The 15,038-nt window shown below is 35.2% G+C and overlaps 1 protein-coding gene across 3 annotated transcripts; it reads right to left on the bottom strand.

The window, feature by feature from the left end:
* Nucleotides 1–1,640: 1,640 nt before the first annotated feature.
* Nucleotides 1,641–14,809, bottom strand: gpr68 (G protein-coupled receptor 68). Of its 3 annotated transcripts, none has more exons than XR_015513675.1 (3): nucleotides 14,333–14,809; nucleotides 4,684–7,414; nucleotides 1,641–3,247 (listed from the first exon to the last, which is right to left on the bottom strand). XR_015513675.1 is itself a non-coding variant. In XM_087290850.1 (3 exons), the coding sequence occupies exons 2-3, from the start codon at nucleotides 7,340–7,342 to the stop codon at nucleotides 6,484–6,486; spliced, it is 762 nt and encodes a 253-aa protein (XP_087146976.1). In that variant the 5' UTR covers nucleotides 7,343–7,414; nucleotides 14,333–14,586; the 3' UTR covers nucleotides 5,161–6,483. The 3 variants fall into 3 exon arrangements, 2 of the variants coding, with proteins under 2 accessions (XP_087146975.1, XP_087146976.1); XM_087290850.1 differs by lacking the exon at nucleotides 1,641–3,247 and having other exon boundaries at nucleotides 5,161–6,507; nucleotides 6,605–7,414; nucleotides 14,333–14,586; XM_087290849.1 differs by lacking the exon at nucleotides 1,641–3,247 and having other exon boundaries at nucleotides 3,807–7,414.
* Nucleotides 14,810–15,038: the final 229 nt, after the last annotated feature.

Raw genomic sequence — 15,038 nt, 5'->3', positions numbered from 1 at the left:
TTATATATTAAAGTTATAAAACGCTTTATATATTTAAAATGTTAATTCAAAGACCTTAGTCATTTTAGTTAAACATTTGAAAGTGTTTGGATCTATAATGATACATATCAATAACTAATTTCTATAAACATATTTTTAGAAACAACACTATTTTGTCTCTAAAATGTTTTGTGTAAAGGACTTTAATTTGGAAGAAAAATGTTTTAGAAGAAGTGTCTCTCGGATATATCACTTTTCTCAGAGCTTATTGGTCCAATTTGGTTTTTGATCTTTAAAGCTGCGGTCACACTATTGTTTGAGCTTGCGAAAGGGTCGGAATTAAACAAGATGATTAGACTTTAAAAAAAGCAAGTGATTGCTCCATATTTTAAATTTTTGTTCAGAGGGGTCATGTTTTGATCTTCTATTGCTTTCAAGCAATCAGTTGATGCGATGTAGATCAGAATTGACTAGGTTTAAACTTTGCTACACAGCTCCCTGAGAAACTTTTGTAACACATTATAATAACTACACACTATGAACCATTTATTAAGCATTAGCAAATAGTGAATTCATCATCTGTTAAGCTTTAACTTGACATTAATAAACGTTAGTAAACAGTTTATAACTGAAGCTATAAATGTGTTCTTGACTTATAAGCACATTTATAATGTGCTTAATAATTGTACCTTCATACTTTGAAAATGACTCCTATTTCATTACTAAATTAAATATTGCATTATTTACAAACCAGTTGGTTTTTTTAAGATCATTCAGAATGAGTTAGTGGATGACTAATAAACTATTTAAATGAACAATTACATATCCTATTATTCAGGTATAGAGTAATGGTTACTATATATGTAAATAACTGCTTCATTAACACAACTTTGTCCAGTTTTATTGACCTAACCTAAAGTGAGGACTATTTATGATTTATAAATCCCTTATAAATGACAATTAAAGGTTCAGTTATGTTCTAAATTGGGGAAAAGAAGGAAAATAAACAACTTTATTTCTGTTGGTTTAAAGATACACAAATGAAACTGTACTTAAAATGAAAAATAAATATTTGCAAATGAAATAATCTAAAATAAAATTACAGTAGTTTCAACATCGCTAAATAACATTGAAATGTTGCATCCTATTATATTGTTAAATTATTATAGTGTTGTTGTTTTATTCAGTTTTATGTTTTATTCAGCAATGTTTAAAATGCTTTACAGTATTTTTACTTTTTGGATAAGTTTGCAAAGATTATTGTTTTATATGATTTATCTATTTATAAATCATAAATAGTCTTCACTTTAGGTCACAAAATTGGATGAAGTTGAGTTAATAAAGCATTTAGTAACATACATAGTAACCAGTACTATATGCCTGAATAATAAGATATATAAATGCTAATTTATATAGTTTATTAATCATCCACTTACTCATTCTGAATTATCTTAAAAAACAAAAACTATGCTTGAATAACTGGTTTGTAAATAAAACAATACCTACTAATTCATAACTTAATAAATATTATTTTATTATTAAAGGGCACCTACGGTGAAAAATCTACTTTTCAAGCTGTTTGGACAGACATGTGTGTAAGTATAGTGTATATACTGTCATACTGGGGTGAAATAAACACACCCAGTCCTCTTTTTTTTTTTCAAATTTAACAACAAAAAAACAGTGGACCAATTTAGGCGGTTTTCAGACCGACCGCAACTTGACATAGAGTGTGGTCCCCCCGCCCACCAATATTGATTGACAGCTGCGCGCAATAACATGTCTCCTAGTAATGCAAATAATGATATCAACAAGACAGGACGAGCGCAAAGCAACCGGGAATAAAAGATCTGTTCAGTTTGCTAGGATCATCAGTCATCATCAAACGTGATCAAGAGAGAGTTTTACAAGTTTAACACGTTTTAAAACAGCATGTGTGTAATGAATTACAGCGATTCACTTTAGATTCACTTCATCAGCACAGCCGCGTCTCTCTGTCTCACTCACTAGGGGTGTAACGATACACTCAGCTCACGATACGATGTGTATCACGATATAATGTTCACGATTCGATATGTATCACGATATTTGGAATAAAAATTGAAAATTAAACTGAAATGCAAATTTTACCAAGTAAACTATTTTTTATGTATTTCTTTTGTTTCAACTTGTTAAACTGAACCTTCTTTAAGAAAATAAATTAAACAGGCCTGTCTCTGGAAAATAAAACAATTTAAAAACTTCTTAAAAATATTATTGAAATGACTGAGACAAAATTAAGGAACAATTTAAGTAAAGGTGCAAAAACAATAAGCTTTCTATTCAATTGAATTTAACAGTAAGAGCCTAAGGCTTTGCTTGGTCACTTGCGTTTTTTGTGTGTGCAAAAAAAAATCCACATTTCCAGGTATTTAATTAATATTTAATTAAATTCATTTAGAGATATCTCTAATTACAATTGTGACTAGTCAAAACTCATTTAGAGATATCTGCAAATATTTTTCAATGGAGGAATATGACTAGTCATAAGATATTTGCAGATATCTCCAATCTGATTTCATACTAGTACAATTGTAATTGCAGATATCCCTAATTGTCATTCTGACTAGTCGAATTACAATTATGACTAGTCAAAATATAATTAGAGATATCTCTAAATATATTTATGGATAGTCAGAACAAAGGTTTAAATGCTAAAACGTCTTGCCATATGCGCGCGTCTATCAAAGTCCGCCCTCTCTAGTAACAGCTCACAGTCAGCTCACGTCATGTGTGATTTTGCGGCGGGAACATTATATGAAGACAGAATGATATTTTAGGCTGAATTGTACCTTATAAACACAGTATGTGACTCTTTCAACAATCACTGTGAATCACTGTAAATCACTGTGAAGTCTTTATAACTTAGGATGTTTGACCCAGTATGCGTGTCAAAAAGCGGACGAGTCTAAAGCAATGACTGTACAACTGAAATGTTGCCAGACGTCTGATTTTGAGAGGATGGGCCATCCTCTATTTCAGCTCCACTCATCTTGGTCTGCTAACATTACTGCTGCTGCAATCTGAACTCACGTGCGATAGCAGGTGGAACGTAGCTCACGTGCAAACAGCTCAACTAATAAGAGAAAATGGACATCATATCGTAATTATATCGTCATAACGCCACGATGCATATTGTGACATTTTTGCATCGCAATAAATCGTACAACGATAAATCGTTACACCCCTATCACTCACTCACTCTCTCTCACTCTCTCTCTCTCTCTCTCTGTGTGTGTGTGTGTGCGTGTGTATCTGCGCTAAGTGTCTGTGCTATGTGTATGTGTATGTCAGCGTGTCTATGCTATGTACTGTATGTTTGTGTGTGTGTGTCTGCGCTACGTGTCTGTGCTATGTGTGTGTGTCTGTGTCTGCACTGTGTGTGCGTGAACTCATTGTTGCAACTCAACAAAAAAATGCATCAAATACTGATTGGTAAAGTTCTTAACGTCATATTTCTCACAAACGTTACGTGAGATCTGACAGGCACATGGGAACAGTGGGCGGGGATGACTAGCCTTAAAGACATAGACAAAATCAGCAACAACCTTTTCCCAGCTACAATACAGACATTTCAAACAGCTATAATAAATACACTGGTGGGTGTTTTGAGTTGAAACTTTACAGACACATTCTAGGGACGCAAAAGACTTAAATTAAATATGAAAAAATGGGTAACCTATGTGCCCTTTAATAAATATTATTTTATTATTAATAAATATTATATTACATTATAAATGTGCTTTTAAGTCAGGATTACAGCATTTGTAGCTTCAGTTATAAACTGTTTACTAACATTTATTAATGTAGAGTTCATGCTTAACAGATAACAAATTCACTATTTGCTATATGCTTAATAAATGATTTATAGTGTGTAGTTATTATAATGTGTTACCGAAACTTTTCACACTTGCATTTCTGGTCTGCCACATTCACATGTGCATGAATAGAAGTCTATAGGGTGAAAAGTGATGTGTGACCATGGCTTTACACAGAATAAAAACTGCAAAGGATCAAACTAGCATGTAGTGCAAGTTACCATGGCAACAAAACCTGATGAAAACCAACACACCTTCTTGAGCTTGAAAACTCCTCTCAAGCGGTGAGAGACTCGTCTTCTATTCAGCTTATTCTGCAATGCTGATTTAAGCTGTTTTCTTTTGTGATTATTATGTATGAACATTCTGTGATTGTTTTAGGACGTCCGATTCATTTGCCTATGACTAGAAATAATAAATGGCAGTAAAAATGAAGTACTCTACAAACAAGTGCTTTTCTGAAAATACATAAATATATCAATAATGTAATAAAAAAATACTAGTTTGCAACATCAATGTGCATAACAAGCTGATTTTATAAGTTCAAATCCGCGGAAGTGAAAAAGGTCATAAATACAAAATGAAAATGGATTCTTATGGCAATTTCTAACTTTTTGGTTTAGTTTATACTAAAATCCATATTATTTGTATGATCTCATTTGTACATTTTGTACATGAGGTTTGGGGTCATGCCTCTTAAAATAAAAATATCAGCCACTTTTCTGGCAATGTGTAAAATACGTAAATGTTTCCTATCTTGCTGGATGTCTTGATACAGTCATATTCGAATAGCTCACTCTTACGTGCCTACTCTTTTGTAAAAGAAAAAAGGTCAATATAGTTTCACTCTCTTGGGGAACTAAAAAATAAATAAATAAATAAGCACTTTTCAGACAATAATTGTTTCTCATGATGACGTCTCTAAATCCAGCAGTACAAGTCTCTGATGTTATCATTTGGTTTGTAAAATCTATTTTGATGTAGAGTTTAGCTCTGATCAAATTAATTCTGATCAAAATCAAGCTAGGAGCAGCAGCATTAGCACTGGCATGATCATGATGATATGTGGACACATAAAAGGTGGCTTTTGACCACCAGCACACAGACATAAACTATCTAGCTCTTTGGTAATGTCCAAAGTGGTCGATTACTAATGCACAAAATGCAACCTTTCTGATGCGGATTACCTCAAAATCGCAATCATACGGTCACAGTGTATTTCAGTTGCCAAAAGCATTTATGAAACCACTTTTGAAATGATCTGCTTTCGAAACAGACATGTAAATTCAGACTGCAATTAAATAACCACACAACCTTTGTGTTTGTCACAAAACATTAAGTAATTTATCTGGGGATTTTAATGAGAGAGATATAAGAAAAGAATGGCTATAAATTCACCAACTACCACCCTTACATCCCCCTGAGAAACCACTGTCATCTGAAAAGATTAGTCAGAATCATATTATGGTGAGTAAATGATGACAGAAATGTAATTCGGTATACTATTAAGGACCATAAAGGCTTTTCCCTCTCATGTTAGCAGTCCAAAAATTACTACAACTGAAACGTGTGGTTTAAAAACAGAAATGGCTGAAACCTGAACACCTCAATCAACCATCACTTTCAAAAGTGGCTAAAGCGACTATGAAAAACAAACAGTTAAGCGCATCTTTTCTTGAAGCTTTACATGTCAAACAATGGTGATTATCAAGGTAGCAGTCCCTGAGATACACCACACAACAGTACATTGTTAGCGAACCACAACCATGTAAAATTGCAGCAAATTCAGAAAAAGAGGTCTGACATGGTAGGCTGTTTGAACTAATGCAAAATGAAAACTGGTATACAACTGTCTGCATCTATGTCACTGAAGTGCCTGGGGATACTGTATGATATCTGAAGCTGTATACCAATTCAGAGCCTGCAACCTTTGAAGGGCACACTTGTAGTCTGGTTGTGATGGATAAATCACGATTTAACAAAATGCCCCAATAAGTCTCTTTGAAATGTGGACTTAAAATGTGTTCATCAACCACTGCAACTCAAGGTTATTGGCTTGTGCATGATATTTGCCGAAAATTTTAACCACACTTTTATGTAAGCATTGTATTTTAGTTTAGTCTGATATCTAATGAGACAAATAATAAAAATACTAAATTTGATTGTCTAACTAAGATTTATAGATAAGATTTAAATAATTTTATAGATATTTTATACTTTTAATATGTGCATTGATAGACCAGGTCGAGCATATTTAGACAGGTTTGGCACCCTGTTTTACTTGTAATGTGATTTAAAAAAATTCAAGATTCAAAAATTACAGTAAATGTATTACTGCAAGTCGTATCAGTTGTCCCAGTTCCTATGCTATGAGGCCTATACTTACTTCATAGTGGATCTTAAAGGTCACACATTCAAAGGCCTCTGAATTGAGACACAGCTATAAATGATTAATGCAACAACATTGTTCAAACTTCAGTTTTGATCTGCTGCAGGAGTGTCACCACTGATGTGCCTGTAACATTATCGTTTGTGACTGCCAGCTCAGTGGAGTGTGTGTTGAACCTTCCATGACTTTTTGAGCAACAGCAGAACACCCGAGTACAAGCATCATGAGCCTTCTGGATGCCCTTTTGGGCACTTTCACTTATAAAACAGTAGAGAGCCGGATCTGCCACACAGTTAAAAGAAGTCAGTAACAGAGAGAAATGATAGTAGTTAAAAATGCTCTCAATGAAGTTGCAGTCCCGTTCAAATATGGTACGCACCAGCAAAAAGATGTGGTACGGCGAGAAGCACACCAGGAAGATGACTATAGTACTGGTCACCAAATACTTGATGCGGATTTTCTGGGAAGTTTGTGTGCCTGCACTTTTACCCACTGCTCGGAGAACCCGGAAGTATGACACCGAGAGGATTCCCAAAGGAAACAGGAAGCCTATGTAAAAACGGTAGTAGTTTATTTGGTACTCCCATGTCTTCATGGGATAGTGTTCGAAGCACACCGATTGGTTATGCTTGTCTCTGCTGAGCTCCTTATGCAGGAAGAACACCACTCCTACTGCAAGCTCTTTGAGCCAGACTACCGTACTGACCAGCGTTGCTGCTCGGACCGTTCGGAACGCAGAGAATCGGAAGGGGTAGACCACCGCCAGGTATCGGTCAATGGAGATACAGCACAGAAAACCAATGCTGACGTAGATGTTCTCATAGAGCAGGAAGCCACACAGTTGACAGAGCCACTCGGAGCCACTCCAGTTGTCCCCCTGGAAGATATACTGGAGCCACAGGGGCAGGGAGCCCAGGTATAGCAGATCTGAAATGGTCAGGTTCAACAAGTAGACCCCCAGCTCATTGCGAGCTTTCAACTGAAGCCAGGCATGGTAGAGCGAGTAAGCATTGGCGGGAAGACCCACTAGCAGAACTAAGAGGTATGCAACAGAAAACAGGTACTGGTGAATGTCATGGTTTATAGTGCAGTTGATTTGCTCCTCAGACATGTTCATTTTTCCAACCACATGTTCAGAGTCTTACTCAACGACTGTAGAAAGTTCGTAATCAACAGAGGTCTCCAGACTCTGTGGGAAGCAAACAAAATGGATGTCAAATAATTAGCATGTTTAAACCAACACAACATAACACAACCAGGGCAAAACTACTCTAAAAACTCTAAAGTTTTCGAGATTCTAATGTGCATTTTTGATGGTGTGGGAAGATTGCAATGTTCGTAATCAGCAGGAAAACCTCAGAACATTGCAATTTTACCACATTAGCAGAAATGCACATCAGAATCTTAAAAAAGCTGTTTTTAGAGAGGTTTTTACATGATAGTCGCAACATTGAAGTATAGTATCAGTATCGTGGTTAACTCAAGTTCAAGACATTGTGCTGTTATAAAAGATCACGTGTTTTTTTATGCTTTCCTTGAAAAAGTGATCAGCAATAAGTGACTACACATGTCATTATGATGAACTGGTCTACATTTACGGTCTCATTTTGTTGACATCAAATTTTAAATATGTATCGAAAGAGCTTGTTTGTTTTGACTTTGAAATTCTGCGACCATGGTTTATAGCAGGGGTTCTAAACCCTGTTCCTTGAGATCTACCTTCCTGCAGATATTAACTCTCAGTATGTGTTCTTCAGTGTTCTTGCATCCTCGTGTAACGTCATCATTAACCTTCAAAGTCCAGTTCCAAAGCTCACGATCGCAAAAACAGAGGACATGTGAAAGTTGCCGGATGTGTTCTTGATTTTGAGGATGCATCGATGCAGACTTGAGCGCAAAATTCGCTCAAAGTCCTAGAAGTCAGTGCAGCTGAATAAAGGAGGTGGGAAGCACAACATTTTATATAGATTTATTATTAAAGAAAATTATTATTATTAATAATATTATTATTATTAAATTTATAATTAAAGAGCTATAACTTATTTATCTCAGGAGTTTCCCTAAATGAGACGGTGAAAGTAAACATTATGACAATCTTAATAAAGGCATAAACACATTAAGGGTGTTTATTTGCTGAAATTGGTATTAAATTCTGTATTTTTTATATTGTGCAATGTATATTTGTAATGTCTTTTTGCATAGTATATATTGAGATATCTTGAAACTTTACTAACTTTGGCAAGAGCGGTCTCCAGAAGAACTCGAGTTCTTTCTCATTGTTCTTGGAATTGATAAACAGCTATCAGCTCCTACCTTGACAAACACACCTGAGCCAATTAATTTGGACCTGAAGAGCACTTGATAATTATAGGCAGGTGTGTTTGATTGCAACTGAAATCTGCAGGAAGGTAGATCTTTAGGTGCAGCGTTAGTCGTCCCTGGTTTATAGCCATTTTTGAATTTTAATATCAAAAGACAGCATCTAGATTTTTGTTTCTGTCCATCTCATTTAGGCTTCAAATTTCAAGATCATCTAGAACAAAACATAAAGGCTGATTTATACTTCTGCATCAAGCGCACACAAATGCTCCAGCGCAGCTTTTACACGGTCGCAGACCACTTGACGTGGCAGACGCTGATGCACACCTCTCAAAAAATGTAACTACACGTTGCAATGACGCAAAGCTCTGTGAATGGTCGGCTTGGTATCGGTGACAAGTGTGAGCGGTGCTGGGAGCCATGAGCCAGATGGAACAATTGTTTACAAGTGTTGGATGGAAGCTTTTGTTTTGCGATTACCTTATGATTAAAGTTTGTGCACGTCTGCCGGTTCCTGCCACTGAATGAGAAGGTTTTAGCTACTTGTACATTAAGGTAGCATTCAGAAAAAATAAACAACCGTGAAGAAACCAGAGGAACATAAATCCTACTGCCAGCTAGCGTTTCAGAAGTGTTATTGCAGAGCAACACAAACAGCACGCAGAAGTATAAATGCACAGCTACACACAAGGCACTGTGGGTCATGCCAATCACTCAACGCAGAAATATAAATCAGCCCTAAGAGTCATACACCTTTTTTAAGTGCACAAAGGATATGTCCTTCAATCCAAAAGCTAGTAAGAAAAATAATTTTGCTGAGGGATCCAGGGTGATGCTAAGTTATGGATTGGTCTTAAAACCATTGTTTGATTTAATTGTTTATAGAACTTTCTTTTTCTCAGTTCAAGAAGACAAACATTGTACTTATGCGTGCCTAGCAAATAGCAGCCTAGAAGATGGCTGCAGAATGATGAATGTTTTGTGTGTGGGCTGCGTCCTTCAGACTCTCAAATATTCTAAACATTCAGAATGAGTTATTAATAAGTTAAATGCAGTGTGAAATTCTCTTGAAAGAATTCAACCGTTTACAGTATCTGTTGGGGATTAAACCATACAATGTATTTTGCACTTGCTGGTCAATGTTGTTGTTTTTTTTCATTGTTTAAAGGCTATGAAACGCATTTAAACCCATCCAAAACAGCTAATGTTGAAATCTCAATTCACATCATGGATTTCAGTACATACATTGCTCTTGTCAACCTGACCGTGACCTGTTTGACAGAATGTCTGCTTAATGAAAACATGTCAGATACATTAGGATTGAGACCTTGGCTGCGATGACTGTGGAAACTCGTATATGCTATAGACCAAGTAAACGGTGTGAACAAAATTTTTCATCACCAATTCATTAAATGCCTACGAATGTCTACCTGCATCTGAGTCATATGCGACACCTTCAATAATATTGCCAGTCAGACATAATGAACGTTTTTTGAGCAAGTGCAGCATTGCAAGTGTCGCAATAAGGGAAATCCGAATTGCTTCAGTTTAGCTCTTGGAGGTTACTTGAGGTATTGTGTAATATGTATGTACAGTATATATGGAATCAGCTTCACCACCAAGCCTAAAGACTTGACATTATTTTGACAAGTGCAAATCCGAGCTTGACCCGCAGGCCCAGTGAATGCACTATTGCACTGTTTTCCTCTATTGACCTTATTCTAAAATGCGGAAGTGCGCCTGTTTTCACGATTGTCTTAGAACTTCCGATTCAGTCGCCTATGGGAGAAATGACTAGGAATAATAAACGGCAGAAAACGGTCAAACTACTTGCTCTACAAACAAATGTTTGCATGACTACACAAACCAAGTAGAATAATATAATAAGAAAATATCAAATTGCAACATCAAGCAGCGTAATGAGCAGTTTTTAACGTCAAAAAATGAATGGAAGTTAATGAGACTGGATGTCTCAAGCCAAAAAGATTCAAATGGCAGCGCCCGCTCGTCGGCGGAGAATAAGGTGAATATAAATTGATGAAATCATATAATAATCAAAATATAATAATAATAATAATCATAGGATAATAATAAGTAATATAAAACAGACAACAAGAAATTGTACAAGAGGTGTAGTGTGTTATAATGGTTTTACATTGGATTATAGGTGTTTTGCCATGCCAGTAGTTTGCAGTGGGACTTTGTAAGGAAATTTTGTGCAAGAATTAGGAATTTTATTCATTCATTTTCTTCTCAGCTTAGTCCCTTTATTAATCTGGGGTCGCCACAGCGGAATGAACTGATAACTTATCCAGCATATGTTTTACGCAGCGGATGCCCTTCCAGCTGCAAACCATCACTTATACACTTCCACTCACATACACTACGGAAAATTTAGCCTAACCAATTCACCTATAGCGCTTGTCTTTGGACTTTTTTTTCTTATAAGCCCATTCTTATATTTTTGTTTTTCTTTTTTGGGTATTTCGCGTATCTTATATGTGCATTTTGTTTCTTTTCTTGTTTCCTTTCTTTGTGGCTAAGCTTTTCCCCTGTAGGATTTGAGGGAAACACAAGGGCACAAGAAAAGAATGCAAGAATGGAGGAATCAAATGAGAATTTATTTGCATATTGGAAAATTCTTGAGCACTCAAGTGTCACTCAAAGAGATCATCATGAGCTGCATTCAAGTAATCTGTTGTTAAAGTTTGATATACAGTATTTATCCCTTTATCTGGCATTTTAACCATGAGGCTTGGGATGATAACCGGTTTCAAGGTTTACTACGGTTTGGAAAAGTCAGGGTTTTAAAATACAAAAAAATATATATATATGTTATATTATTCCTAATGTTGATGTAAAGGTTTTTAAAACTATTGAAGCTAGCATAAGCCAATGATTTATTTAAACTATTAAGCCTGACACTTACTGCTCTAAAATATTATGTTTCCTAAAAAATATATGATGTTCAAAAGGGGAAAAATTATTTCTAAGACATTTTTAAAAAAAAGTCAATTTAGGGCAGTAATCACAATACTATGATACCATGAAACCGTGACATTTTTATTTAAGGTTATCCTACCATCAGAAATTACACCGACCAATGCCTTGTAACCATTTAGTGGACCTTTTGTTTATATGTTATCATCAAATTGCTTGTAATAGTGTCAGGAACACATTTAACCACATAAATTGTTCAAAGTTTATTGGTTTCTTAATGTGGCACTTAAAGGGTTTGAATATGTATTAATAAAACAAGTTGCGTTCTTGATATATGTAATGTCTAGAATAATTTATCTGGGCTTGAGTTTTGAAATAATTGGACCTGTAGAAAAAATGACCTGTGTTTTCTCACTCATAACCCTTCTAAGAAGGTTCCTTACTAATTTCTTGTCTCCTCATGGTCCAATTAGAGAACTGAAATGTCCATCAAGAGGGCTAATTCTAATTGGTTTCTGGGTAGCAGATGAAAAAGCCTTCATACAGAACTACTCAATGTAACACATGCACATGATACCACCATTTTTACATTTCTATTTTTGTAGTTAAACAATGATTGTGTTAATGTTACTTTGTTTTTAAAAATGTTTGCATTTTAAGGCACATTTTAAATCAATGACCAAAATGCATAAAATCTTTAACATTTTTAGTAGACAGAGAATTTGTGTTAACTGAATTCAACTGAAGTACATCTAACAGCTTTTAAAGCGACCATTCAACAAGAATTCAAAGTCAACTATCCTTTTTATGCATGCATATTTTATATTGATTAAATACGCATAAAGATGACCGAACAACTAATTATTTACTAAATTTGTATCATTCATTTTGCACAGGGGATTTCAAGACTAGCATTTACAGGAGGAAGTTGGTAAGTTAAATTCCAACTGCACAAAGAGTTTTACATATTGTTTCACACACTTCAAAACATTTCTGACTTTAGATTTCTTTGTACTTGACTCCCAATTTCCTAAAATGGCATGCAGTATGTTTATAATGTACATGCACAAAAATAATTTTACACAGCACAATAAATATACTTACATTTATTTGTAAACCACACAATGCATTATAACCTATTATTTTATTCAATGTGTGCAAGAAAACTAATGCACTACTCAAAGTTTACACTAATGCCATTTAATTATGAAACTAAAGCTTGGCAAAATTAAGCTTGTAAATGGCTTAATAGTTTGTCAAACAAACTTAAAATAACCCTGTTCCAACTCAAACAGCAAATGTGTGAAACGTTTGCTGCCTTCAACATGTTTCTATGCTGATATGCTGACACGCTAACTTCAGACATGAAATGTTTAACCTGTTTAAAGCCATTCGCTCCCAATGGTAGCATTTGTGACCGAAGTGTGAGGTATTAAAGGTAATATAGAAAAGCTATAAATTTGGCACATGTAATATTTATGTCTATAATGAATGTGTTGTTGTATTTTGCACCACATCACTGCACCATTTTGAGTTGAACGTGTAAACCAAATTCAACTGAAGTACATCTAACAGCTTTCAAAGCAACCCAATTCATCAGAATTCAAAGTCAACTATCATTTTAATTAATGCATTTTTTTCATATTGATTAAAACTGCATGAAGATGCCCAAACACCAAATTATTTACTAAATTCATATCATTCATTTTGCACAGGGGATTTCAGGACTAGCATTCACAGGAAGAAAATGGCAAGTTAAATTCCAACCACACAAATGTGGTTTTACATATCTTTATGCCAGTATGTTTGTAATGTACATGCACAAAAATTAATTTTACACAGCACAATAAAACTACTCATACAGTATATATCCCAATATCTGTAAACCATACAATGCATGATAACCTATTTCATATTTAATGTAGGCAAGATAACTAATGCACTAAAAGTTTACACTAATGCATTTTATTTACGAAACTAAAGCTAACTAAACCCAATCACCCTGTTCCAACTCAAACAGCAAATGTGTGAAAACGTGTGCTTCAACATGTTTCTATGCCGATATGCTGACACGCTCACTTCAGACATGAAATGTTTAACCTATTAAAGCCATGCGGTCCCAATGGAAGCGTTTGTGACAAAAGTGAGGTATTAAACGCAATATAGAAAAGCTGAACGACTATATATTGGGCACATGTAATATTATGTCTATATGAATGTGTTGTTGTATTTTGCGCCACATCACTGCACCATTTTGAGTGGAACGGATCGATTAAAATGTCAAAACAGAACATTCGCATAACTGTATACACCAATGCGCTCTTGGAGATGTTACAGTACCTTTCCATTCTAGTAGTCATTTTCTATATCTGACACCAGTGTCATATTTCTGAATACCAGGAATAAACACGCATTTCTCTAACTTTGAAGAAACAGTTACAGTCATTTGTTTAAAAAAAAAAAAAGCTTAATATACGTGTTTGAATAATTTACCAGTTGGCTGCAGATTCTCATACGTACTTCAGAAATGACCAGTCTGATATGCTGCACTGTTATCATCAATGCGCGTTACGAACAACTGTTGGAAATCTATATGAAATAGGCACTTGTGCGCTCACTTTTCTCATTTATTTTGTCCACCATTCAAATAGCGGGCATGGTACCCATAATTCCAGGCGCAGATATGACAGTTCGTGTTGTAACTGCTTTTAGAATTAATAAACTCATGTTGGTCAAATTAAAATCACTTATGTTTATCCAGTAAAATGCACAACTCTGAGTTAGTTTTGTGTCAATTTCTCGTACAGTATAAGAGTATAGCATCTGTAGCTTAATGAAAGTGCATTACCTTCAGATTGCTGGTTTTAATCCTACGCGATTCGATGAAAGCATGTCTGAAGTGAAGCTCGTCTCCTCAGCAGCTCCACTCATCTGTCTGCTGCTTTTCATTTACTTTCAGCAGTGGGGATATTTCCGGAGAAAACAGCGCAATTGTCGTGTCGGGAAAAAATATCTTAACTTATATTGCGTCATTAATTTTACGCGACGATGCCGCATATTACTCAAAGTGAAACACTCATCTCAAGTGTCTCCTTTACAAACAGGATGTGTCTCATATCCTATAGTGAAGCTGCCCTGCATAGACTGCATGCTTGGGCATTACTAATGCGCTCCGTGTCTGCTGAACCGAGTCTGTGAAATCACATGGAACTATAATGGCAAACGTGCTGTCGGTGACTCCTCGTACCTGTTTGGAAACGAGAGTTAATATATTTGTCATAGAGGATTTCCTCGGTGGATTTGTTCATTTGGCTTGACGCAAAGCAAAGCATACATCACGAGAGTTCAAAACACTTGTAGCTATTTTCTTCGGTGTCCGACTGAATTTAGGCTACTTAATATTTGACATTGTATTAGATTTGATTAATAAACCATTATTTAACATAAAATGAAATGAAAAAATACTTGTTTTAAAAATTGCTTAATGAGGATACATTGTAATTAACTTATTTTAATGACTATTTATATGTTACAATTCCTGCAATATAAAATGT

This window comes from Danio rerio, chromosome 17 (assembly GCF_052040795.2).
Source record: "Danio rerio strain M-AB ecotype USA chromosome 17, GRCz13ab, whole genome shotgun sequence".
NCBI classification, from domain to species: Eukaryota; Metazoa; Chordata; class Actinopteri; order Cypriniformes; family Danionidae; genus Danio; species Danio rerio.
The sequence above is the reverse complement of the archived record's forward strand: the minus strand, read 5'-3'. Positions and strand labels throughout refer to the sequence as shown.